This window comes from Chaetodon auriga, chromosome 7 (genome assembly GCF_051107435.1).
Source record: "Chaetodon auriga isolate fChaAug3 chromosome 7, fChaAug3.hap1, whole genome shotgun sequence".
Lineage (NCBI taxonomy): Eukaryota > Metazoa > Chordata > Actinopteri > Chaetodontiformes > Chaetodontidae > Chaetodon > Chaetodon auriga.
In genome coordinates, this window is record NC_135080.1 from 902,080 (window position 1) to 930,000 (window position 27,921).

At 48.6% G+C, this 27,921-nt stretch overlaps 1 protein-coding gene across 1 annotated transcript in view; it reads left to right on the forward strand.

Annotated features, from left to right (window-relative positions):
* Window positions 1-5,349: 5,349 nt before the first annotated feature.
* Window positions 5,350-27,921, forward strand: part of ltbp4 (latent transforming growth factor beta binding protein 4) — a 33,360-nt gene continuing 10,788 nt past the window's right edge. Inside the window, exons 1-17 of the mRNA XM_076735008.1 lie at window positions 5,350-5,924; window positions 8,104-8,327; window positions 12,528-12,761; window positions 18,261-18,506; window positions 18,867-18,943; window positions 19,037-19,237; window positions 20,643-20,745; window positions 22,155-22,214; window positions 22,828-22,950; window positions 24,252-24,428; window positions 25,206-25,343; window positions 25,465-26,055; window positions 26,356-26,523; window positions 26,691-26,819; window positions 26,954-27,079; window positions 27,153-27,266; window positions 27,349-27,468. Of these exons, the coding sequence (XP_076591123.1) occupies window positions 5,422-5,924; window positions 8,104-8,327; window positions 12,528-12,761; window positions 18,261-18,506; window positions 18,867-18,943; window positions 19,037-19,237; window positions 20,643-20,745; window positions 22,155-22,214; window positions 22,828-22,950; window positions 24,252-24,428; window positions 25,206-25,343; window positions 25,465-26,055; window positions 26,356-26,523; window positions 26,691-26,819; window positions 26,954-27,079; window positions 27,153-27,266; window positions 27,349-27,468 (3,334 nt within the window). The 5' untranslated portion in view covers window positions 5,350-5,421. The remainder of the gene's footprint in view (window positions 5,925-8,103; window positions 8,328-12,527; window positions 12,762-18,260; window positions 18,507-18,866; window positions 18,944-19,036; window positions 19,238-20,642; window positions 20,746-22,154; window positions 22,215-22,827; window positions 22,951-24,251; window positions 24,429-25,205; window positions 25,344-25,464; window positions 26,056-26,355; window positions 26,524-26,690; window positions 26,820-26,953; window positions 27,080-27,152; window positions 27,267-27,348; window positions 27,469-27,921) is intronic.

The window sequence follows — 27,921 nt, forward strand, 5'->3', positions numbered from 1 at the left end:
GTCGTGTGGTCACGTCGATTTCTCCGCTGAAACTTTTGGAGGGAAACACAAACGTTATTTTTCGTTTGGCGTGAAACTTCATCTTTTCCGCCACAGAACTACAAACCTGTCTGTCAGCATACAACGTCTGAGCCGTGGAAACACGTGGACTGAGCGTGCACCTTCTCCACGACGGCGTAACCAAGATGGCCGCAGCCTCAGAGAGGTTAGACGACCAAACGAGAAACAAACATCAAACGACCTCCAGACTGAAGGAGTTTCTGTAAAGGTGCTCAGTGTTTGAAGTTCTCTCTGATTCAGTCAACGACGTCCAGGTGGAGACACGCTGTCCTCACTCAGACACTGTTTGTCCAGAGGAGGACAGAGGACGGACAGAGGAGGACAGAGGATGGACAGAGGACAGACAGAGGACGGACAGAGGACAGACAGAGGAGGACAGAGGACAGACAGAGGACAGACAGAGGACGGACAGAGGAGGACAGAGGACGGACAGAGGAGGACAGAGGACAGACAGAGGACAGACAGAGGAGGACAGAGGACAAACAGAGGACAGACAGAGGACGGACAGAGGAGGACAGAGGACGGACAGAGGAGGACAGAGGACAGACAGAGGACGGACAGAGGACAGACAGAGGAGGACAGAGGACAGACAGAGGACAGACAGAGGACGGACAGAGGACAGACAGAGGAGGACAGAGGACAGACAGAGGACAGACAGAGGACGGACAGAGGAGGACAGAGGACGGACAGAGGAGGACAGAGGACAGACAGAGGACAGACAGAGGACGGACAGAGAGCCTCATCGCACGGAGGAACAACCTGACCAGACTGTCTGTGTGTATACAGGTTCAGCGCCGTGTGCGTGTGTGTGTGTGTGTGTGTACGTGTGTGTGTGTGTGTGTGTACGTGTGTACGTGTGTGCGTGTGTGTGTGTGTGTGTGTGCGTGTGTGTGTACGTGTGTGTGTGCGTGTGTGTGTGTGTGTACATGTGTATGTGTGTGCGTGTATGTGTGTGTGTGTGTGTGCGCGCACGTGTGTGTACGTGTGTGTACGTGCGTGTGTGTGTGTGTGTGTACGTGTGTGTGTGCGTGTGTGTGTGTGTACGTGCGTGTGTGTGTACGTGCGTGTGTGTGTACGTGTGTGTGTGCGCGTGTGTGTGTGTACGTGTGTGTGTGTACATATGTACGTGCGTGCGTGCGTGCGTGCGTGTGTGTGCGTGTGTACATATGTGCGTGCGTGTGTGCGTGCGTGCGTGCGTGCGTGTGTGTGTTTGTACGTGTGTGTGTGTGTTTGTACGTGTGTGCGTGCGTGCGTGCGTGCGTGTGTGTGTGTACGTGTGTGTGTGTGTACGTGTGTGTGTGTGTGTGTGTGTGTTTGTACGTGTGTGTGTGTGTGTGTGTGTGTGTGTTTGTACGTGTGTGTGCGTGTGTGTGTGTGTGTGTCTTGGCGTGGAGAGGGGCCTCCTCTGCTGCTACAATACGAGCAGCTCACTGTGAGTAATGACTAAATCCTCTGTGGAGGAGTTGAGTCCACACAGCCTCGCCTCCCGTCCTGGACTCGGGTTTCAGTCTGGACCTGATCCAGAACTGAACCCTGTCGGATCGTCACATCTGATTGTTTCAGCTTCTAACTCTTTTACTTCAGTAGTAATATGATAGTGTACAAATATTCGGTCATAACCTCGAGCCCTGCATTCTAAACTTCACATGAGTACTGTCATCAAGTATACTTGAAGTATTGTTACTCTTACTGATGCGTTACTGATAGTTTCTGACCTGCTGGTTACTTTCTAAATGTCCGCCCGAGGATCAATAAAGTTTTAATGTGTAATAATACATCAGAATTTACCAGCTGATCATATTTTAAGTACAAATTAGTAAAAAAAACAATAGAAAGTAAAGTACTGCAGTAACTTGTTAAGTTTGTATTAAAATGCAGTAAAATCCTGAAATCAATCAAAGATCCGATCAGACCTCAGTCATGACACAAATATATTTCATCACTGAAACTATTAACTAAAATCAACTTTCACTTAGCAACCAAGCCGATCAACACACGCACGCACACACACATACACACACGCACACACACGCACGCACACATACACACGCACGCACACACACGCACACATACACACGCACGCACACATACACACACGCACACACACGCATGCACGCACACACACGCACACACACACACACACATACACACACGCACGCACACGCACACACACGCACACACACCACACACACGCACACACACCACACACACGCACGCACACACACACACGTACACACACGCACACACACACACACATACACACACGCACGCACACACACGCACACACACCACACACACGCACACACACACACATACACACACGCACGCACACGCACACACACCACACACACACACACACATACACACACGCACGCACACGCACGCACACACACACACGTACACACACACACACACACACACACATACACACACGCACGCACACACACCACACACACACACACACACACACACATACACACACGCACGCACACGCACGCACACACACACACGTACACACATGCACACACACACACACGCACACACACACACACACACACACATACACACACGCACGCACACACACACGTACACACACACACGCACACACACGCACACACACCACACGCACACGCACGCACACACACGTACACACACGCACACACACACACACACATACACACACACACACCACACACACGCACACGCACGCACACACACGTACACACACGCACACACACACACCACACACACGCACACACACACACACTTCCTGTCACACACAGCTGTGAGGTGTTTGCTGTGTTCCAGTGTTGGTCTGCTAATTGTCTCTTTTTCCCAGAAGGCCGATGGGCGGATGCTCTGCTGCTAACACGCGTTTGAAGAAGCTGCTCGACCAATAAAAACAGACGATGTGGCTGAAGTAGAAGTACTGTGGAAGTACTGTGTAGTATTTGTGGTCTGATTTGATCTTCAGTCCTGGTTTTGACTGGTCCTCCTCTGACTGGTCGTTTATCAACGCGCTCTGTTCTTATTGGTTATTGGTCAGTGATCAGTAGTAACCTGTGTCTCCTGTGTCTCCTGCAGCCCTCGTCTCTGTGGAGGACGCTGTTGTCTCGGATGGACTCTGTCTCCTCAAAGCAGACGATGCACCAAACGTGAGTCTGAATCTGTTCCTGTTCGTTTGGTCGCAGCTCGGCAGCTTCTGATTGGTCCACTGCTGCAGGTCGAAAGTAACTAACTACATTTACTCAAGTGCTGTACTTAAAACCAGGTTTGAGGTACTTGTACTTTACTTGAGTATTTCCATTTTCTTTTGCTTCCACGACATCCGTCTGTGTGTACAGTATCTATGTCTATTTCTATATATATCTATATGGATATATACGTGTGTGTGTGTGTGTGTGTGTGTGTGTGTACATATACATATCTGTCACATACATACACATATGTGTGTATATCTATATATGAAATAGTGAAAAGTAAGATGTTACATATCTGTCTAGATATAGTGTGTTTATAAGATATGTAATACTATAAAATGTTCATATTGATGTTTTTTATTAATATGATTGGACAGAAACAATTTTTGAAGTTATCAAATAAAGTAGTGTAGTGAAGTAAAAAGTACAGTACAAGTACCTCAATGTTGCACTTGCGTGCAGACAGATGGAGTGTGTAAATGTGCTGAGTCACTGTAGATGTGACATGAACAGCTGATTCATGCTGCGTTCAAGGTGTTCTGGTGGACTCAGAGTCTGGATCAGGTTTCACAGTCACTCTGTTCTTTATGGTGACCGTGTACTCTGAATGTGATTTATTTAATGCACCTGTAGAGCTGATACACACGCACACACACACACACACACACACACACACACACACACACAGATCCAAATGGTTTCTTTCAGGTCTGGATTATACGGCTCGACTGTGAAAGTCCTGCAGAGAGCAGAAACTCGTGAATGGAAACAGATTTACCCTCTGTCTGAAGGCTTACACACACACACACACACACACACACACACACACACACACACACACACACACACACACAAGTTCCAGTGGGCTCAGAGGCCGATGAGTAAAGCTTTACTGTTTGGTCACATTGTCCTGATAGAAGAAAAGTCCAGGGAAATGGTTGGAAAGCACACACACACACACACACACACACACACACACACACACACACACACACACACACACACACACTGACCCTCCGTCTCCTGTCAAAGGAAATGCAGATCAGTTCGTGCAGTGGTCTAAAAGAAGTCCAAAACGTCCTCTTAAGTCCTCTTACTACTTTTCATGACCTTTGACCTCTTCCATGCTGCTAAGCACAAAGCTCATGTTAGCTTAGCTTAGCTCGTCAGGCTTAGCTGAATGCTAACATGCTTGCTATCTGTACTCATCTAAAGATGTTGTCTGTTGTATTCGCTGTGAAGTTTGTCTGTATAAATAAAGTTGACTTGAATATCCTAAACATGTTCATGCTAGCTGTTAGCATGCTAACTGTTAGCATGTCAGCAGGCTCATGCTCAGGCTGTGTTCATGTTGCACATCTTACCTCTCTCCTCCCCTTGTCTCCTCTCCTCCCTTATCTCCTCTCCTCCCCTCTCTTTTGTCCTCTCCTCCTCTCCTTGTCTCCACTTCTCTCCTCTATCTCCTTGTCTCCTCTCCTCCCCTCTCCTTTGTCCCCTCCTCCTCTCCTTGTCTCCTCTCCTCCCCTTGTCTCCTCTCCTCCCCTCTCTTTTGTCCTCTCCTCCTCTCCTTGTCTCCTCTCCTTCCCTCTCCTTTGTCCTCTCCTCCTCTCCATGTCTCCTCTTCTCTCCTCCTCTCCTTGTCCACTCTCCTCTTGTAGCCAGATGTTTTCCTCGTTGCCGTAACAACGGTTTGTGTCTGCAGTCTAACCGCTGCGTGTGTCGACGAGGTTTCCGTGGTCACCGCTGTGAGGTTTCCACGGTGATGTCCTCTCTGGCAAGAAGTCCGCCGACCTCCATCCATCCCACCAGAATCCCACACCTGAACCTCAAGCCCCCCCGCAGCCCTCGAGAGCTAGAATCCAAACCTGCTCCCAGAGAGATGAAAGTCCTCATGGCCTCGTTAACACCTCCAGCCTCCACCACCACCACCGCAGCTCCTCCAGTCACCAAGACCAGCAGCAAACTGGTCCTGAGTCCACCTTCTGCCCCAGCCCAAACCCACACAGAGGAGGACGCTGACACCTCCGTCTCTGCTCCTGTTAAGTCTGGACGTGTTGGAGTTAAAACTCAGGACAAAGGAGGTCTTTCCAAGGTGCTCCTCATTCAAGAGGAGAACCAAGCCTCCCCAAAAAGTCCACAGGTGGGACGAAGAGCTGAGAGGATGCAGGAGGAAACACCTGAGTTTAACAACCTCCAGCCCCGGACAGGAGACAGGGACGACCCCGAGGAGGGAGCAGAGGTCGCAGCTGCTCCTCGAGCTTCTGAAACCAAAGAAACTCAGGAAAGACAGAAGAAAAGTCCAACTGTGGATTCTCTATCAGGGTCTGAACCCGAAGTCAAAGTATCACCAGGTCCAGAAGACGGTTCTGAGACAGAGGGTCCAAATTTAATCCAGATCCAGGCTAGTCCACAGTCTAGCAAGCTGGAGAGATTCAGAACATCTAAAATCCAGACTGTGAACTCAGACTGGAGGTCTGGAGTAGACCACGGACTGAATCCAGACTTCAGAGCTGGTCCTGGTCCAGAGTTCAGACTTAATCTGGAGTCTAAAGCCGGACCGAGGGCAGAGAAGAGCCTGGACGCTGTTCTGATGGGAGACAAGAAGAAGAAGAAGAAGAGGAAGGAGGAGGAGGAGGTGAAGACCACAGGAGCAAAGACACTGAGGTGAGACAACTCCTGTTTACTACAAGACAAGTACTTTACTGCAGTATTTCCATCTCTGTACTCCTACTCCACCACAAGACAGATGGAGATACTGCACATGTTACTGCAGTACACATGATGTACTTTACAGATAAAAAACACATTTAGAATCAGTGCTGGAGGAAGGATTCAGGGCCTTTACTGCAGTAAAAGTACTAATACCACTCTGTAAAAGTCCTGCATTGAATGTTTGGAAGTATAATCAGGAAAATGTACGGAAAGTATTAAAAGTAAAAGTACGTGATGATGAGTAGGACAGGATACATACAGTTTTGTGTTGGGCCAGCAGGTGGAGCTCTTCACCTGACAATGATACACACTGGAAATACTGCAGTACTGAGATAAAAATGTATTTTCATCTTTGAGTAAATACACCAACAGTTTGAGATGAAAAAAAAAAACAGTATTTACTCCTGGGGCAGAAAGTAACTTGAGTACATTTATGATTTTGCAGTACTTGTACTTACATTGCAATACAAGTACTTCCATTTTGTGCTACTTTGTACTTCTACTGCACTTCATCTCAGAGACAAGTCTTTTTACTCTCCTGCATCTGTCACAGCTTTAGTTACTAGTTACTTTACAGATTACATTTTTTCATACCCTTCCTGTGCAGTGGAAACCACGTATCTCCAGAGGGTTGATGTTTGAGAGTACTTTCATTTTTCATACCTTAAGTACATTTTCTCACACACTTTGACTTTTGAACAGGACTTGTACTTGTACTTGTCGTATTCACAGTGTGGTATTAGTACTCTTTCGTAGATGGAAGGACTGTCCGTCCCTCCTCGTCTCTCAGAAGACGTTCAGGTTTTCTGTCAGCGTGTGAAACCAGATTTCACTCAACGTTAACAATCAACATAACCCGAGTCACAGGTCAAAGGTCACGGAGGTCAGGGGTCAGAGCCAGGGTCAGGACAGACTGTGGGAAAACTGACCACAGGGAGCTGATTCTGGAGGGATTCTGGGAAGTGTAGTTTCTGCCAGCAGGATTAGAGGGTTTGAGGGTTCTGTGGAGGCCTTCAGAGCTGCAGCAAATGTTTCAATGAGAGTAGCATCCATGCTAGCAGCCCCGTGAGGCCATGCTAAGACACATTAGCTAAATGCTAATGTCAGCATGCTAACATTTGCTAATGAGCACTGAACACAAAGTCCAGCAGAGGGTGATGCTCTTTGGTTCTGCAGGTATTTGGTCCTAAACGAAGAGTTGAACACATTATGTTCATTTCCTCCAGAGGAGAGCGTGAATGTCATCAATCCATCCGATCGATGTTCAGATCGATTAAAAAAAACAGAAACGTCAACCTGATGGTGGCCTCCACAGTCCGAGGGCTCATCCTCTGGGGCTCACGCTGGTCAGACAGCAGTGTGACTGAAGCTTCGCTCTCTGCTGGAGGAGTCGAGGCTCGTGTTTCATCCTCCAGCTGTTCACTTATCTCTCGGCTCTGCTGATTGGTTTACAGCCTTTCGCCGTTGTCTGCGTTGTCCTCCTCGCCGTCGTAGCTCATAAAGTCTGTGAACAAACCAGCAGTTTGAGTTCGGCCACGCGACAGGAATGAAAAATAAACTTGCATCAGACTTCAGGGCGTCTGAGTGTTATTAGCCATCAGCACACATTAATCTGAGCTGCAGCAGCTCCGGGCTGCTTTCCATCGAGCTGTTTAAGGTCATTTTTAATCTGGAGACGGCAGAAACAGACGGTTATCTCCCAGAGGAAATGACCCCCCCAGCATTTCTCCGTTTATTCGTCCAAACCTGCACACCAGTCCACCAATCGACGCTCAAATGGTCACAACGGCCACATTTGTCATGCGTCAACTTAATATTTCAGGATATTTCAGTTGCTGTTGCTAATCTGTCAGTATTTGCACTTCACAGTGTCTTAGATTTGCCCTCAAAACCCGTCAAATTTTACTTCATTTTGTATTTTAAATCATGTTGTTTGTTGGTGTGACGCTTCCCTGACGCTTCTCCTCCTCATTGTCCTGGATTGTTTTTATATAGTCAGTGTCTAACAAAGTCACTGAGGCTGTGAGTGTTCAGTCAGCCTGGTCTGAGTTTGACTGCCTATATTTTGTGTATATGATGTATTTTTGTGTACAGTGTTGTATTTTTGTGTGTTTTTGTGTGTTTTCGTAAGTCTGAGGGAGGTCCAGGCTGTGCTGCTGAGCAAGACTCTGTCACAGAGAGGAAGAGGAGACAAGATGGCCACCCTGCTGATGAAGCACATCGAGAAGGAGAGGAAGAAACTTCTCACTGCGACCACCTCCTCTAACTCCTCGTCTTCATCAACATCGCCTTCCTCAGTGAAGTCTTTCCACACTCAGAGGGGACAGTACACCGTCCACTTCACGGCACCGTCAGGTCAGTCAGTGCACCGTTCACGTTCACACATGACCTTCATCACGTTCATCAGCTCCTTCAGGGCTTCAGGCCTCTGCTGGAGAATTTCATGAAGAAAATCAAACACTGACAAGTCAAAGTGCTTCAAGAGGAATTAAAATGAGAAATATAAAAGAAGCACAAAGAGAAACACAAAGGAATGACTAAAACACAGCTAGATCAGTCAGTTTGAAGCCACAGTGACGCTTTGAGCTAACGCAGCATGCTAACATGCTAATCATAATATTGTTTACTGTGTTCACTATCTTAGCTTAGTGTGTTAGCATGCTAACGTTCGCTTATTAGCACTCAGCACAAAGTTCAGTAGAGGCTGACAGAATGTCTTCAGCCCGGCAGGTATTTGGACAGAAAGTGAAGTGTTGGACACGATAAAATGTTGACCTGATGATGGCGCTAGATGAAAAGTCGTCCTGAGGGGAACGTGAAGGTCTGTACCACATTTCAATTGAAGCTCCAGTGTTTAGTGACATCTAGTGGTGAGGATGCAGATTGCAACCAACATGAGTAAAACTCACCTCTTCCTCCCTTTCCAGAAGAACCTACCGTGGATGCTAAAAATGCTAAAAATGTCAAAGACGCTCTCTACAGTCAGTGTTTGGTTTGTCCTTTCTGGGCTACTGTAGGAACATTGCGGTGCAACAAGCCAGACTCTGTGGAAGAGGACCTGCTCCCTTGCCCGTTCACTAGTTAGCTCGCTAACAGTTCATTCAACTAAATACAAAATGGTTCACTGTGTCGTAGAAGCTTCAATTTGGAAACATTTTCTACCTTATTAGACTGTTTAGTTTGTGAATTTCACTAAATTAACCTGCAGTCACAACACAGCAGCTAGCTTAAAGAACAGACAGACAGGAGTTAGCCAGTTAGCTCTGTTGTAGCTTGGTTGGTATTTAATGTAGAAGCCAGTTTCTGACGAGAAACAAATACAAAAGATGAAACGATCTGTGTGATAAAAATGAAATTATGCTAATTTGAACGGTAACATGCAACAGCAAAATTATGGGATAGCTGAAATTTTACCATCAGTAATTAGTTTTTGTCTTATAGCTTATGCTGATGTGTTTTCTCTGATTTGACAATAATCCAACATGCCTCCATAACCAAACCTCACTGTGTGTTTCCTGTGTGTGATGTTTCTGTGGCTGCGTTGGAGATTTGAGAGCTGCGTTATAATGTCATGTATAGTCTCATGTTTGTACATGTTAACGAGAGCTCAAAGTGTTTCTAACACACATACCACAACATGTGGGTAATTATTTTGTGTAGTAACTGGTGTGAAGCTGGTGTGGTGGTGCTGAGAGATGAACTGTACAGACTCAGGTTGTGTCTGTCAGCCATACGTTGTTGAAAAAACAAGCTGACGGTGATTTAATGGAGCTGGAATGCCTGGTTTTACTGTGTGTGAGCTTCAGATAAGGTGGATGTTAATACAGTCTCATAGCTCAGCCTTGATCACTGTGATTAGAACAGTAAACAGTTCCTGTTATTGTCCAGCTGTGCAGAGAAGTGACTGGAGAACAGTTAGTTTTAGTACTAAATCAGTGCAAGAATGGATGAAATTTAAGAAGGAGTCATTCATCGATCAGTCTTGAATTATTATTTTAACAGTAAATACCCTAACATTATTATTATAACAGTTAATTAACTGTTTTAAACCAGTTTAAACCAGAGAACCCTCAGAAACCCCTTAGTGCACAATGCCCAGGTCATGAAATCTTGCTAACAGACAGAGGCTAAAGCTAACAGGTTCCAGATCATGATATCATGCTAACAGACTGAGGCTAAAGCTAACAGATCCCAGGTCATGATATCATGCTAACAGACTGAGGCTAAAGCTAACAGATCCCAGGTCATGATATCATGCTAACAGACTGAGGCTAAAGCTAACAGATCATGATATTATGTCTAGAGACTGAAGCTAAAGTCAAGTAATAAAACATCAACTATCCTCAGATCTTCGTCCAGCAGACAGACATGCAGTAGATGCTGTATTAATGGAGTACAGTACTGATAATAAGACAGTACAGTCGGTACCACGCTTGTTTGCTCTCCAGTCTGGAGCACTGCGACGTGAAGGTGTTCCTTGCAGGTGGAGGTGTGTCATGGTGATGCTGTAATAATGTGCACAATGTTTCTACTTAGTTCATGTTTATAGTTGTTCTGCTTCACTGCCTCAGCATGTGTGTGTGTGTGTGTGTGTGTGTGTGTGTGTGTGTGTGTGTGTGTGTGTCTGCAGTCAGTCAGGACATGAGCTCATAGACAAACAGCAGCAGAAACAACCAGCCTCTATTCTACCAAAACACACCACGGCCCTCTGCACCGCGGGGGCCCCTGAGGAGGGTCTGGGGGTCCCACAGGAAAACAAGGACCGCTTCAGCCTCATTGTTACATATGATTAGCTGAGTTTTGGTGGAAAAATCACAGCTGTGACAGTGACAGGCGTTTCTGTTTCTATGGTTAAGACTCAGCGATGTTTAACACAAAAACAAGCTGCTCAAGATTTGAGAAAGATGCTTTGGGTTAGGGCAACAACCGAGACTTCAACCAATCGACGGTGTCCCCATCAGCTCTGATGGTAAACATGGTAATAACATGTTAGCATTGTCACTGTTAGCATTTAGCTCAAAGCACCCCTGTTCTTACAGCTTCACAGAGCTGTTAGCATGACTGCTAATCGCCACCGATAATCTCACCACGAAGCTAAAGAACGGGTCGTAGCTTAAAATCAAGCAAACTGTTAGCAATATGTCACAACTGATGTAGCACCTTTTGCTAACTAGCATCATAAATGTTGTCTACTGGAGGTGGCGCTCACTGTCTGAAAACACCTTTAGTGTTGAGGTGAAGATGCTTCACGCGATTAAATGTACACACTGCTTTAAAGCTTTTTACTGCAACGTTTAACAGTTTAAAATGGAGTTTTATCGTGAGCTTCAGCTCGTTGTTTATCTGTCCGGACACGACTTTACCGTCCGTTTTCTGAGAAGAAGCGGTAAGAAGCCAGAGTTGACTTCCTGCTGAGCAGCAAACAGCTGACAGTGAACACAGCGAAGCTTTTAGCAGCCAAAGAGCAGATTCTTCCCTCAGGAGGTGGAGGAGGCCAAAAACAGAGCGTGAAGAGCGAGAACACCTGACTGACGTTCATCAGGTGACACAAACACGCCATGAATCATCAGTTAGGTCAATGCTGTGTTCACGACTTGTTTCCGCTGTGGACAAAGAGTTTAAAGTGGGTTTTCGACGTTTCTTCCAGCTCTGCAGTCAGGATCTACTTTTAGCTTCAAGACGTTTTCTGAGTGTCGGCCTCTGAAACCCAAACCCGGGTTGCATCATCAGCCTGACATCCTCCACTGTTCTGAAGTCTGTTATGAAACTGTGTGGAGATACGAGTTTTCTGCTCAGACCCAGAAAGAGGCCAATAAAAAAGAATAGAAGAGTGAAGGAGAGAGAGGCTCACTCTAATGCTCGCTCGCCCGCTCAGTGTGGACTGATGGACCAGATCCCTGCTAAACATTTTGTTTGGAGCTGAGCCCAGTCCTGCACACTGCTTTCAATTATCTCTCTCCCTCTCTCTCTCTCTCTCTCTCTCTCTCCCTCTCTCTCTCTCTCTCTCTCTCTCTCTCTCCCTCTCACTCTCACTCTCTCTCTCTCTCTCTCTCTCTCCCTCTCCCTCTCTCTCTCTCTCTCTCTCTCTCTCTCTCTCCCTCTCTCTCTCTCTCTCTCTCTCTCCCTCTCCCTCTCTCTCTCTCTCTCTCTCTCTCTCTCCCTCTCTCTCTCTCTCTCTCTCTCTCTCTCTCTCCCTCTCACTCTCACTCTCTCTCTCTCACTTTCTGCCCAGGCACACTGCTGCTCGCTCGCTCGCCCGCTCACTTACAGGAGTGTTGAGGGGAAAACAGAGAGGGAACCGTCTGGTCGTTGTTCTTCTTCCTTCCTTCCCTCCTTTTTTCCTGCGACGCTCGTTTTTAACTCCACCACAGAGCAAGAAGGAGAGAGAGAGAGGGGGCGAGTGAGGTAGAGTTAGAGTGAGAGGGGAGAGGTTTGGGAGTTCGGACGATGCGACGAGCTCAGAAACTCTGACCGCAACACAAAGTGAAATGCTGCAGCCTCGACTCTGCTGTTTTCTGTCCTCTCTCGTCATCGTCTTCATCTCTCCTCTGCCAGCTGATGGACAGACAGCCACAGGAGGAGGAGGAGGAGCAGGCAGAGGAGTGGAGAGGATCCAGGTGATGTTCACGCCGACCATCTGCAAGGTGCGCTGCAGCCAGGAGCGATGTGTCAACTACTGCGAGCGAGGCAACGTGACCACGCTGTACAGCAGCAGCCAGGGAGGAGGAGGAGCAGGAGCAGGAGCAGGAGGAGGCAGAGACGGCTCCCATGGACCGGGCTTCAGAGTCTGTGAGTTCACCTTTAACTTCCACCGTCTCCTCCTGTGTGACTCGCCTGAACGCGTTGATCTGTCGCTCAGTCAATTTACACGACACTGATATCTGATTCGTCAATCGCTGCAGCTCATTGACGGCTGAGAGGTCTCTAATCGGGCCATTGATCACCTGAATCCTGCCTCACAGGCAGCGTCGGGGCTCAGCAGTTATGCAGATTATTGTATTGTAAGTCATCCGCAGAACATCACAAAGTGTTTCAGTGTCTCAAGAAACGAGGTGACAAACATTAAAGTAAACTTTGAGAGAATAAAACAATAAAAGAGGAAACAGAAAATCAAACAGGTGAGTCTGTTTGATCTGAGACCTGCAGCACATCTGTAATGCAGGCCGCCGTCAGAGCTCCACGACTGATCTCCAGAACCTGATCCTGAATGTAATGAGGAGCCGGTGAGAGGAGGAGGAGGAGGAGCAGGAGGAGGAGCAGCATTCAGGAGATGTCGTGCAGAGGCAGGTGAGGAGCGAGGAGCTGCAGCCGAGACAGGACGAGAGTTTCTGTTCCTTCATTGGCTGTGACGCAGTGCTGACGGTCCATCAGATTCAAACCGACCAATCACAGCTCTCCTTGTCTCTGTAGCTCTGACGTCCTGACAGGTTTTAGGAGTCCGCTGCATGTCATCCTGTAACCCAGCACGTTTAGAAATCCAGATTTAAGCCCGAAGTAAAAATCTCAACACGTAAAGAAACGGCGTGTGAGGCTGCTCCGGCAGCTGTTTGACGACTGGCCGACTGAATAGTTGTGTTGCCTGAGCTGATCTCAGGTCAGTGATTGATCTGTTGTCTGTGCGTCAGCAGGAGCTGCTAACAGCTGACTCAGCAGACACATGTGAACAAATATAAGCAAATAAAAACAGGGCTCATGTAGCTGATGGCTAACCCACCAAATCCACAGCAACATCTCGCCGAGCATCATGGGAGCTGGAGTTCCAGATCTTAGAGTACGATTATGCCTTTGTGTCTTAAATTCCAGTGACAGTGACACAAAAAACCTGAAAGAAGAGTGAAGCTGTTGAAGAGGTTGTTTGCAGGCGAGGTCACGTCACTCTTTTGTTGTGGCGCGAGCCGCAGATGGAGGGCAGGAAGTGATTTTCTGCATAGGAAGCACGCTAACACACACTCAAGATGCAGATGTTTTTTGTTGTTTATGGTTGCTCAGATCGATCAAACTGAGAAACCACAAGGAGCTTTGATCCAGTACCAAAAGTTGTGGCGTTTCACCGGACCTTTGCGAGTGGTTAACCGAGCAAACAACCGTAACATGGACGTCAACGTTCAACACCGCGGCGCTGAATGCTCGCTGCTCGGTTAATTGACGTCTGAACGAGCAGCTAGTTTCAGATCAGCTGAAGAATCGCTCGTCTTCATCACGTAAGAGTCACATCCAACATATCTAAACGTCCTTCCTCTCGTCCGTTGAGGTTTTCACTTCCTGCCCTCCGTCTGAATTTAATGTCACGTGACTGCGAACAGCCTATTGGATGGAACAGTTCTTCATGAGAGCGCTCCTGCTCGTGTCCATGTCTGCTCTCCAGCGTTCATCATGCACTGATGTGACGCTGCACACTGCGTTCGTTGTCTCACTTCTTCCACTCGGCTGAATGTAATCTAATCTACGCTCTGTGCAGCTCGTGTCTGCGCTGGCAGCCTGTAAATAACCAGCAAACATCTGCGACGTCATCGCACCGCGTCCGCCGAGCTCATGTTCACGCAGCAGTCGACGGTGGAAACTCGCAGATTTACGTTTTTCTGCCTGTTGGGTCAAATATTTGTGCTACTTTTGGGTGGAAAGTTGGCTGCAAACAGAGAGAGGAGCAAGAGGGGTAGAGGGAGGAGAAACACCACGGACATATGGCTTTCATTTATCATTAACTTAACACACACACACACACACACACACCCACGTATACACACACACACGTATACACACACACATATATGCACACATGTACCCGGGATATTTTGTTGGTGATGTGTGAATAAGCAGTGAGGTAAGACTGGACAGCAACACACACACACACACACACACACACACACACACACACACACTGCTGCAGAGGATGAGGGAGGAGGTGATGACATCATGGGGTCAAAAGGTCAATCCCCCCTCGGTCTCTAACGCTTCATTTTTCTCTCTCTGAATGAACTTTATCGACACAGACGTACGTGAACGACACAGCCGTCACTCCGTACCTGCTGCCGTTGGATCAGTGCGCCTCCTGCAGCACAAACCTCCGTCACAGCGCTCCCAGCTTCACTTCAGAGCTGCAGGACGTCTCCTGACAGCCTGTCCTCACATTCATCGCTGCCAGCAGACAGATTCAACCCTGTTTTCATTCATTTAAGACTCTCTGTTCGCTCTTTTAAGGCCTCTTTTGAGCAAACTGAGTTAATTGCTTATGAAGACTTATGAAGACCTGCACATGTCCTGTCATGGTCCTGCAGCAGTCTGGTTCAGTCTCAAACAGGCAGCCAGATATTCCCCTGAGGAGCTGGTGGAGACCAAACACAGAGCCAAAAGAGAGAGATCACTGGAAGCAGCAGACAGCCGTTTGCTAACTTGTTAGCATCAGCTGCTTCATAAGCTGATAGAAAGTCAGATGTTCTGTTTGAGCCGCAGCGTCGCTCAAACCAAACCTCGACGCAGAGCTGTCGGACCAGAGTGAGTCACCGAGCTCGATGTGGTTCTGTTTAAGCTCCTGCTCCTCATCTGTATTTACATCGTGTTATCTCTTTAATCTCTGAGTGTTTGTGACGGCAAACTTCTCCGTTTCTTCTCTCTGTCCCGAAAACCTCCAAAAACCTCCTCCACACTCTGTGTGTGTGCTGATGCAGTCCATCTGTAGGGCGACGTCCAGGGTAATAATTAGGTCACTGTGTTTACACCAACACACACACACGCAGCATCTGTGTGTGTGTGTGTGTGTGTGTGTGTGTGTGTGTGAAACGTTTCACTTGCAGAATAAGCAAACATTTCATATACAAATTACACACACACTTGAAAGGGTGTGGACATGAACACACACACACACACACACACACACACACACACACACACACACACACGATACCAGAGGTGGAAGAAGTTCTCAAATCCTTCACTTTATTAAATAGAACAAGCGTATTATCAGGTTCATGTGGTTAAAGCTGGTTTGATATTGTGACAACGTCAGATTGTGTTTGTTGTCTCTGGTCATGATGAATCTGCAGCTCCCCTCGGCTCCTCTCGGCTCCTCTCGCCTCCCCTCGGCTCCCCTCGCCTCCCCTCGCCTCCCCTCGCCTCCTCTCGCCTCCCCTCGCCTCCCCTCGCCTCCTCTCGGCTCCCCTCGGCTCCCCTCGCCTCCCCTCGCCTCCTCTCGGCTCCCCTCGGCTCCTCTCGCCTCCCCTCGCCTCCCCTCGCCTCCTCTCGCCTCCCCTCGCCTCCCCTCGCCTCCTCTCGGCTCCCCTCGGCTCCCCTCGGCTCCTCTCGCCTCCTCTCGCCTCCCCTCGCCTCCTCTCGGCTCCCCTCGGCTCCCCTCGCCTCCCCTCGCCTCCTCTCGGCTCCCCTCGGCTCCTCTCGCCTCCCCTCGCCTCCCCTCGCCTCCTCTCGGCTCCCCTCGGCTCCTCTCGCCTCCTCTCGCCTCCCCTCGGCTCCCCTCGGCTCCCCTCGCCTCCTCTCGGCTCCCCTCGCCTCCTCTCGGCTCCCCTCGGCTCCTCTCGGCTCCTCTCGCCTCCTCTCGCCTCCTCTCCGGCTCATTGTTTATCTGTCCGAACACAAACTTTACTGTTCTGGTTCAGTCTCGGCGCTCTCACAGCATCTTTTTCAGAGAAACGGTGGTAAAAGCCGACTCTACCTGCTGAGCACCGGGGATGTTCAATGTGAAGTGACCTGTTTGACCTCCCAACAGCGAGTCTGTCAGCACAGCAGAGCGTCTGAAGGAGTCCTCGTGAGAGACGCTGCAGCATTTAGAGGAAGAGATGAAGAAACTTCTCCACGACTCTGTGGAAGTGAAAGCACTTCTTAAATCTGAGAGGGAGACAAATAATGTCCTCCAGGAACCGATGCAACACCTGAAAAGAGTCCTCAAAGAGAGAGGAGCAAGTACAGGAAGTCAGAGGGGCCATGAGGACAAAATAAAAGCCTGAGAATCCGAGAAAACCGTCAAGAACCTGAATCTGATGGTCGAACGAATGATGCAGAGAGGGCTGGGACATGGAGGAGGAGGTGGAGGAGGAGGTGAGGGCTGAAACAGCTCCTGAGCCTCCACAGGTGATTGGACGTACCAATGAGCAGTTGATACCAACAAAGAAGAAGAGGAAGACGCCTGGACATTTCACAGAATCAGTTCTACTTCAGACCACAGAGCTGATAGAGATCACACAGACACAAGAACCTGGTCTTAAAGCTGCAGGCTTCCTTCCTGCTGCACAGACTTCTGGGTATTATCTGCTCATTGGCAGCAGCTTCAACACCAGCTGAACTCTGGGTAACAATACACCAGCATCCTGCCGCAGGCGCTAAAACAGGAAGTAGGAAGTGGCTAGCTGGTTCCTTTGGCGCCCACTCGACTTTCACCCCCATCCCACCAGGGCAGGAGGCTTTGTTTGACATCTGCAGGTCACATGACCTCACTCAGGACCCAGTGGTCTCTTAGCAACAGAAGGGGGGCCATGACCACCACTTCCCAGGATGCATTTGTGGAACAGCCCAACAGTAAACAACAGAGAGTGTTTCCAGGCCGGCAGTAAACATGATGGATGTGTGTTAGTGCTGGCCTCCGACCTGTGTGTGTGTGTGTGTGTGTGTGTGTGTGTGTGTGTGTGTGTTTATTTCAGTGATGCTTATTAAAATCAAATTTCACAGACTAAATTTAATTGTACACAACCTTCACTGAAACAGGCTCAGGTCTGTTAAGCCGAAATCAGCCGTGCACCAACTCTTCTGTCAGTCGCCGCTCTCTCTGGTTTCTCTCCATCTTGTCCACCTCTTGTATGACCTGTTTGTTCCAGAGTGGTCTGGTCCTCTCCTCTGGGAAACCTGGCTAGTTCACTTCAGCTCGTCTGGCTCTTTTCGGTCTGGAATGGGGGTTTTCTGATCAGATCTGGCCACGTTGGGAGAATAAATCCCAAACTTAAACTTCAAGCAGACCTTCCATCCACATCATATTATCGCTGCTGCAGGTGGAGATACGTTCAACTACTTCATGTACAGTTAGCTTGTTTAGTCCAGTGGTGCCCAACCCAGGGGTCGGGCCCCTCCAAAGGGTCACCAGATCAATCTGAAGTTCTGATGCACAAACCTGTTTTCAGTTTCTGGACTTCTCTCTGATCTTTGACTTTGAGTGAAATATTAGAGAGTTTTTCCTCTTTGGGTCTAAAGTTTAGAACCTTCTCCACCTCTGTACCCTCCACCCTTCAACCAGCCGGTTCTGCTCCAGGTTTCTGATGGTCTGATCAGGTATTTCTGTTCCTCCTGCAGTCCTCTGTCCTCTGCTCTGTAAGAACGGGGGCGTCTGTCTTCAGAAGGATCGCTGTCTCTGCCCGCCAAACTTCACGGGCAAGTTCTGCCAGATCGCCGTCGCCACCACCGCTGTAGCTGCAGCTGCCTCGCCCTCCTCCACCAATGAGATCGTCAAGCCCGCATTGCTCTCCACCATGGCAACCAATCAGGCGCTGACCCAGTCTGAGTTCCTTTTGCCGCTGAACCAGGAGACGAGGTCTGGAGGTGAGTCTGGCCTTTGACCTTTGACCTTTGACACCAACAGGCAGTAAATGTCTCTGGGCGTTTTGATCTGAACATAGAGAGAAGTGTATGTACATACAGACGATAGTAATTCGTTCAGCTAACCCCGTTCTTCAATAATAGAAATCTCTCGTCACGTTAAACAAATGACACGCAGTTTAACAGGTGAATCAATGAGCTTTAGATGCGCTGGAAGGAGGATTCGCTTACCTTTGGACAGAGCCAGGCTAGCTGTTTCCCCTTGGTTCCAGTCTTTATGCTATGCTAAGCTAACCAGCTGCTGGCTGTAACTTCATATTCAGCATGCAGACATGACTGGTATCAATCTAAACGTGTGTGCAGGCCCTGTCCCGTCCATGGTGAAGGTCAGAGTGCAGCACCCCCCTGAGGCCAGCGTGAAGATCCACCAGGTGCTGAAGGTAACAACAACAAACAAAACCGTTTTTATCTGATGCTTTCATGCTCGGCCGTTTCTTGTTTCTGAGCAGTTTGTCTCCTCTTCTTTGTTCCAGGTGTCTGGGTTCAGTCCCACCCTCCGGACGCTCTCTTCCTCCTCTTCCTCCTCCTCCTCCTCCTCCTCCTCTTCCTCGGGATCAGCAGGGGCTCCAGCTCCGGCAGGCATCGAGGTCCAGGCCCAGACGCTGAGGGGGGGCGGCACATACAACCAGCAATCGGGATTTAAGTACTGCTTCAGAGAGGTCAAAGACGGACAGGTGAGAGACTCTCCTTTGATAAGTCCTGCCAGCGCCCCCAAGAGGCTGCAGTGTTAATGACAGACACAGTGTGAAGGTGGTGTCACAGTCTGAGCAGCAGTGGAGCTAAAGATGTAAAGTTTGTCCTGAAGGGGGTGCTGGAGGGAAGATCACAGCGTCCATTCGATGTCAATGTCCAGAGCGTCTTCCATGGACATCTACTGTTTTCAAGATGTTTGTCTTGGTTTGGTGCTCGAGCGTCTCTTTAAATGGTCGACAACAACTAACATTTCAAATATTCTTTCATCAAATTCAACTCGTCTCGTTTGATGACAGCTGGCGTGTAATGACACGTTTGTTCTTTGTGTAATGGTTTTCTTTGCTATTGCAGCGCTGCATCAGCCTTTTATGGCCAAAGTAAATCAGTGAATCATTGTTTATGATCCTGTAATAAGTTGTGACTGCAGACGAAAAGGCTTCTCTGGTTCACATTAGCTCTCTGGCTGCAGACGTTCAGTGTGTTCACACTTCTCTGCTTTCCGATAGAAAATCCCTCCTCGGCCATATTTCACGCCGATAATAAAATGCAGCTTTGCTTTCGTCTGCGGTAGCTGCTGTCACACAGTCCTCGCTGTCCAACTCTTCAGACTGCAACAACAAGCTTCACGAGGCGTCATCGGCCGTCAGTTAACGGCTCTTCGGCTCCCAGCCGCCGTCTTCTCCTCTCGTTCGACACTGAGTCATGTTGGCGACTTTATTTCTTGCAGCCAAACGTTCAGGCAGCACCTGCGCCTGAAGACCTACCTACGTTTTTTCATAGCCATGCTAACAGGTCGACTCAGTGGATGGGAGGTCGGTCGGTTGGTCCACCACTTTAGACTGAAATATCCCAACAACTTCTGGATCCTCTGACTTTAAACGCAGCGCCACCATGTTTTGATTTGTCCAGTACTTTTTGATCAAACACCTGCAGAACCAATGACATCCCATCAGCCTCACCTGGACTGTCTTTACTGCTAAGTAGTTATGTTAGCATGCTAACACGCTAAACTAATACCTGCTGAGCGTCAGCATGTTAGCATTGCCATTGTCACAGCATGCAGGTGTTAGCATTTAGCTCTAAGCACCACTGTACAGCCTCACAGAGCAGCTAGCTCGACTGAAGACTCTTGTTTCATGTTGGAAACCGTCAGTATGAAGTAAAAACAGTCAGATGTCCACAAATTAAATGTTAAATGACTCATTTTGGTTAATTGTCAGCCGATAAATACACATTTTAATAAGTGCATCAAAAAGGGACTTTTGTTCTCTTATCTGTTTTGTTCTTCATTTAAAACACATCACTTCTACATCATACATACAGTATGTTAACGTGTGTGTGTGTGTGTGTGTGTGTGTGTGTGTGTGTGTGTGTGTGTGTGTGTAGTGCAGCTCTCCTCTGCCTGGTCTGAGGAGCAGGGAAATGTGCTGCAGAGCGATCGGGAAGGCCTGGGGGATCACTGACTGTGTCCTGTGTCCTGATAACACAGGTAGAAACACACACACACACACACACACACACACATTACATACGGAGACTTAACCTTAACCCGAGTTTTCACCTTAAAATGTAATTATTTACATTGTGGGGACTTTGTCCCCATCAGGACGGTGAGTCCTCACAGAGTATTTTTACAGTATGTAAGTACCTCGAAGTACAGTACTTGAGTAAATGTATTTAGTTACTTTCAAAGACTGATCTTCATGCACAGTTCACTTTATTCAAAGCTCCTTTCACTGTTTTCCAAAAATACCTCTGTGATATAGTTGTTGAGAGATTTGACCAAAAATAACAGTTTGCTGCCAACGTCGATCTCTCTCACACACACACACACACACACACACACACACACACACACACACACACACATACAGAAATATTCGTCTCTCTCTCTGTGTGAAGGTCTGATACTTTATGACTGAAATATTTTGGAAATATTCCACCAGGAACTGCTTATATAACTATCTGACATTATCACACACACAGGCACGCACGCACACACACACACACACACACACACACACACACACACACACACACACACACAGAGTCAGTAATGATGCTTCCTCCATGTTCTTGCAGAGCTGACTAACACTAAAGGAATGCTGCTCTGTGGGACTGTAGGCCTTTAACACACACACACACACACACACGCATGCACACATGCACGCACACATCAAACATCTGCACACACACCTCCAACATTTGCATGTGTGTGTGTGCACAGTCACACAGGAAGTTGTGTTAGCTCACTTGCTGGCGTCTAACTTCACATCAGTCTATCAAATCAGAAAGAATGACGCAACACACCTTTAAAAGCCACAGAGCGAGAGAACAACACACACACACACACACACACACACACACACACACACACACACACACACATTATGTCTGGTATTCCTGTTCTGTTTGAAATGCCTAAAAATGACCAGAGTCTGGTGTTTCAGTTGGTTTTTGCCTTTTCTTTCTTTCAGCTGAACTCTGTTCATATTCTAAATTTTTCCTCTTGTGATTGAATCCATGAATGTTTATTACAATCCAAAAAAGTCTGGACTCTGTTTAAAACACAATCAATTAGAATCAATCATCAATAATCAATCTGTGTTCACTGACAGCAGCTTCATGTGTTCATCTCCTTCATCCAATCATGTGTTCACAAAGTGGTGAAAGTGGTGCTTTCGCGTGTTGTGATTGTTGTGTTTTACTTATTTATTTCTGTCACATGTTTAGATATTTGCATTAATGAGCAGGTGTACCTAATAAAGTGGCCACTGAGTGTAAATGTCTGTAAATTCACACAGTTTTAGTTTGAGACTAAACCTGCATCTCTGCGTCCTTTTCAGCTTCACCTTACACTTTGTTATTAATCAATAATCCGTCATTGATCGTCATCAGGTCAAAGCAACAGCAGCTGTCCTGTTGGTTTCGAGGGAACCAATGGAACGCAGTGTGTCGGTGAGTTTCTCACACACACACACACACACACACACACACACACACACAGATGATAGGTCAGAGGTCACAGACAGGTGGCCTCTGGATGATTTCTGTCTCTCAGGTGGACGAGCAGGTTCTGATCAATCGCTCGCTGGGTCGGTTCCTGACCGCGTGCCCTTGAGCAGAACAACCTGTAAGTTAATGTTGTCTCATTGTCTCTGGATCTGCTTTGTGTCCTCTGTCCACCACCGTCTTTGGGGACCAGTTCCCACAGAAGTCCGTCCAGCTGAATCCAGTTCAGTGTAAAAGACGTGGTTTTCCCTCCGTCCCGTCCTCCGTCCTCACCAGCAGCTCGTTGACTCAGTCGTCTGTCTCTTGTCTGAACGTCTCCTCGTCAGATTCATGTGTTCACCTGATTCTCCTCTATAAATGTCAGTCGTTGTGGACGGTTGGAGTGAGGACGTGGACGTGGAGGCGCCTGCGTGAGCCTCACGTCACCTCCACAGACAGACCTGCAGTCCTGCCCCTCCTCTCACTGGAGGAGAACACGAGGAGGTGCAGTGACTGGGGGCCAGATGCACGTGTGGTAATGAGTGTGTATGTGTGTGTATGTGTGTGTTAATGTGTGTAGATGTGAATGAGTGCCTCCAGCCGGGGCTGTGTGAGAACGGGATCTGTGTGAACACCAGGGGGAGCTATAGCTGTGTGTGTAGGGTGGGGTTCATCCTCGACGCCTCACATGGAATCTGCATCTGTAAGTAACACACACACACGCACACACACACACACACAGCCGTCGGCTTGGGGATGAAATCAGGAATAAGGCAGACTCCAGATCAGGACGTCCTGAATCCATCTGAGCTCTAAGATCTAAAATCTGAAAACTGTCAATCGATCAGATCTCAAGCAGCGAACAGCAGAAGTTCTCGCTCAGCAGAGAGTTCCTGAAACTCTTTGTGCCTCCGGAAACTCTGAAGGTCAGCGGACGTCTTTGTGACAGTCACTGAGTCTCGTTGTTCCATCGAAGGTCGGCGGGTTCTTTGTTCTGCGAGGCGTCACAAGAACTCTTTGTTCTGCTTAAAGTCGGCAGAATGTGAGTGAAGGTCGGCGCTCAGATGGGTTTGGTCCTGACTGGTGCTCTGCTTATTCTGACTGGCATTCGCTGAGGAGGAGGAGGAAGAGGAGGAGGAGGAGGAGGGTGGGTCTGCTGCAGGATGCTGGTCCGCCTGGTAACCAATGAGAACGCTCTAATCAAAGCTGATTCGTTAAGCTTGACATCGTCTCGTCTCTCTGCTGCTTCAAACTGGCTGGAAATGCTCATGGAGGGGTGTGTACTGTGTGTACTGTGTGTGTACTGTGTGTACTGTGTGTGTACTGTGTGTGTACTGTGTATACTGTGTGTGTACTGTGCATACTGTGTGTGTACTGTGTGTGTACTGTGTATACTTTGTGTGTACTGTGTGTATACTGTGCATACTGTGTGTGTACTGTGCATACTGTGTGTATACTGTGTATACTGTGTGTGTACTGTGTGTGTACTGTGCATACTGTGTGTATACTGTGTGTGTACTGTGCATACTGTGTGTGTACTGTGTGTACTGTGTGTACTGTGAACAGAAACAGAACAGAAACATTTTAAAATCTGACCTTTGATCCCCTGAAGGGATACTCTGTGTTCTGATCCTTGTTCTTCGTGGGGACCCCTGATTCTTCACAGCACTCTCAGGACTGATGGCACCTTTCACTTCATGTTCTAAAGACGCTTCACTGACGAGCTCTGTGTTCCTGGTCCTGCTTCATTTCTCCTGCTCCTCATGTCCAATCAGACCACAGGGACGTTGAGGACTGTGATGTCAGAGCTTGCTTGATTTGTGTTGCGTTTCCGTCGAGGCTGTCCTGTTTTAATGCTGATTGGAGCCTGAAGGGAACAGCATGTTACTGATCCTGCATGCCGGGCTCTGCTGGCCTTAAGTCTGTTTGGATTCCCAGGTGAGCTCCAGAGTCTCTGTGACTCATCCCTGTCCCCCTGTGTGTCCTCCTGTGTGTCCTCTTCAGCCCAGAGTGTGATATCAGAGGAGAAGGGTCAGTGTTACCGGGTTCTGGGCTCCGGTCAGGTTTCGTCCTCCTGCTCCCTGCCCATCGCCAGGAACATTACCAAGCAAATCTGCTGCTGCAGCCGAGTGGGGAAAGCCTGGGGGTCCGACTGCCAAAGATGTCCCTACTTTGGTTCAGGTTGGTTGCTGTGCCACTAGCCTGCAGCGATAGCATAAAGTCACTAACCGAAACAGAGTTAACTCTCAGAGACTACAGATGATATCAAATATCTGCAGTGTTGCCCCCTTTGTGACCTTCTCAGTTGATTTGGCACCTTTTACACCTCTTAGCTTAGCACGACCTTTTAGCCACGCTAGCAGCCTTGCTCTAGAGATAATCAAGATCCCCTGAGGTTCCTGTTGCTGCCGTCAGCTGGTAAAGGTTTTCTTAACATCTACTCAATGAACTGCAACTTTGACACTCACAGTCCTCAGAGGATGAATTCTACTAGCTTTGGTGACTTTTCCTCTAGCGCCACCACAAGGCCGATATTGTAATTTGTCCAGTACTTCAAGTTATGACCTAAATATCTGTAAAACATTCAATGACAGTGATGATCAGCCTCAGCTGTACTTTGTGTATTGCTCTTATATGATAATGTTAGCATGCTGACATGCTACACATGTAAACAGCTGCTAGCATGACTGTAGACTCCAGCTTTTTTGTGTTTTTATAAATACGAATGTAGATTAACATGTATTGACATCTAGCTCCATTTTGAACAGCCTTCAGCTTCTTCAGCAGCTCTCTGCAGCAGTACCTTAAAGTGCGTGAACACTGGAGGACAGGCGTAATGTTCTGGTTCTGAGTGTGTCTCTTCTGTTTCTTTGGTTCTGGACATGAAACCTCTGATTCTTCCTCTTTGTTTCAGTTGCTATGTTATCAGAATATTGTCCTCTCTGTCTCGTCCTCCAGTGGCCTTTAAGGAGATCTGTCCAGCCGGTCCCGGTTATCACTACTCACCTTCAGCCCTTCAGTTCAACCAGAGGGTCACCGAGCATCTGGGGAGCCAAGGAGCTCAGCTGGTAACCCACAGCAACCAGGATAACCAGGGTACCTAATTTAGATCAAGTCGAAACAAACAAACACTGTCTGACGGGGTGTCAGTGGGTCAGTCCACTACTTTGATCCAGACTGAAATATACTGAACTTCATCCACCCCTCCCCCGTCCAGGTACAGGTCCAGGTTCTGGGTCCCACAGCAGCGGAGCCTCCAGGTCTGAGCAGAAGCCCTCTTCCTCTGGAACGACTGCTGGTGGAGCGAGTACTTCAACTAGTTCTGCTTCAGGTGTCGGATCCAGCGTGGGATCAGCTAGTACCCACACTAGACCCAGTCCACCCCATCCTCAACCACAGCCTCCACCCCGGCCACAGCCCCAGCCTCCACCTCGGCCTCAACCCCAGCCCCAGCCCCAGCCTCCACCTCGGCCTCAACCCCAGCCGCAGCCTCCACCCCGGCCTCAGCCCCAGCCTCCACCTCGGCCTCAGCCACCGCCTCAACCACGGCCTCCACCCCGGCCTCAACCCCAGCCGCAGCCTCCACCCCGGCCTCAGCCTCAGCCTCCACCCAGGCCTCAACCTCAGCCCCCACCCCGGCCCCGTCCGGTGGACTTTCCCTCCTCCAGGCCTGTTCAACCAGGCAGCGCTGGCACCACAGCCACCCAGGACAAACCCCAGACTCCAGGCAGATCAGGGACCCAGCAGAACCGACCTGACCCTGCTCCTTCACAACCAAGACCACAGCCTCCGTCCACTGGCGGTCAAAGTAACCGAGAGTGAAATACTGCTTTTCTTTCAGTCAGCACAGTTTTTTATTTTTGTTTTGTTTGAAAAGGAAATCTAACTTGAATACTAACTGATGGTGTCTGCGCTCTACAAAGGACCCTCAGTAGTCCCGGAGACTCTGGACGGACTGCTACAACCTGCAGAGTGGAGGACCCTCTCCTTGCAGGTCGTGGTGGTCTCTCCAGATTCTCCCTGATTGGTAGACTTTTAGCTAAAGAGGAAGGACACAAATATCACAAAGCTTCTTGAAAGCAGATTAACTTTCATCCTCTCTCCTCAGCAGGCGCTCGGACCCCCCCTGCGTCCCGGCCCGACCAGCCGGCAGGCAGAGGGGACTCTCTACCCGCTCCGGCCCAGCCGCAGAGCCCCGAGCGCGGGTCGAGGCCCAGCGGAGGACTCCCTCCTCTGCAGCACAGACCAGCTGTCAGTCCGACGAGCCGAGTCCAGAGTGAGGACCAGCAGATCCCAGCTTCTTTATTTTAGTGGGAATTTCACCCCTGCAGCAGCTGATAAAAACATTGACACTTAAAATGTAAAGAATATAATGTGTGTGTGTGTGTGTGTGTGTGTGTGCGTGCGTGCGTGCGTGCGCGTGTGTGTGTGCGTGTACGGTAGTGCGAGGTGTGTGTGAGAGCAGACCAGGTGTGTGTGGCCGCGGTCGCTGTGTGGATCAGCCAGGTGGAAAACACACCTGTGTGTGTGATCAAGGATACCAGCCCAACTCTCAGCGCACGTACTGCCAAGGTGAGTGTGCGCACGCGCACACACACACAAACACACACACACACACACACACACACACACACACACACACACACACACAAATCAAACGAATCATTTTACTATCAAAACTGATGTGTGTTCATCTGTGTGTGTAGATGTGAACGAGTGTGTGCAGTCTCCAGGTGTGTGTTCAGTGGGAGAGTGTGTGAACTCGATGGGGAGCTACAGGTGTGTTTGTCCGTCTGGATTCAGGAGCAGCAGCCAGCAGACCAGCTGCCAAGGTGACACCCACTTCCTGTTTGTCTCTGTTCACGTTGTTTGTGCTGACGCTAACAGCGGCTCATCCATCCTCAGACATTGACGAGTGTCTGCAGAGTCCCTGCATCAACGGCCGCTGTGACAACACGCCGGGCAGCTACAGGTGTGCCTGCCGCCTTGGTTACAGGCTCAGCGGAAACACCTGCACAGGTAAAGACACGTAATAGAGCTCGAGCGGAGAGCAGCCTATAAGACTAGACGGAGCGTGACGTGTTTACGTGTGGTGTTTCAGATGTGGATGAGTGTGAGGACCCTCTGCAGTGTCCAGGTCAGGAGTGTGTCAACAGTCAGGGCTCGTACCGCTGCGTGACCTGTCAGCCTGGATACAGACTGTTCAACAGGCTCTGTACAGGTGAGCACACCTGTTGTCCCCAGAGCCAAAGACATGAGACAAATTCTCTACTTCTGTCTGAACTCATGTGAAGTCTTTGTCTTTGTGATATTTAGCTTTAGCTTCATAATGTGGCTCATTCGGTCATTGTTAGCCACACTTAGCTTAGCATTAGCACATCAGATTTTGAATAGCAGGAACACATTGAGTTATGGAAGAAATGTGATGTCAAGTCATGTGGTCAGCTGACCTTTGCTTTCTTCCAATCAGTGTTAGCACTTACTGTATACTGCGTTAGCATTGTAAAGTTGCTGATTATGATTTAGTTGTTATCACACACAATGTACAAAATAATAAAAATAGCTTGTAGCAGGAAGTTGTAAGCTTAGCTGTATCTTAGTGTCACACTAGCTCCTCAGATCTGGATCCTGGTTTTTGTTTCGAGACTCGCTCACATTCGTTTACTCATGACAA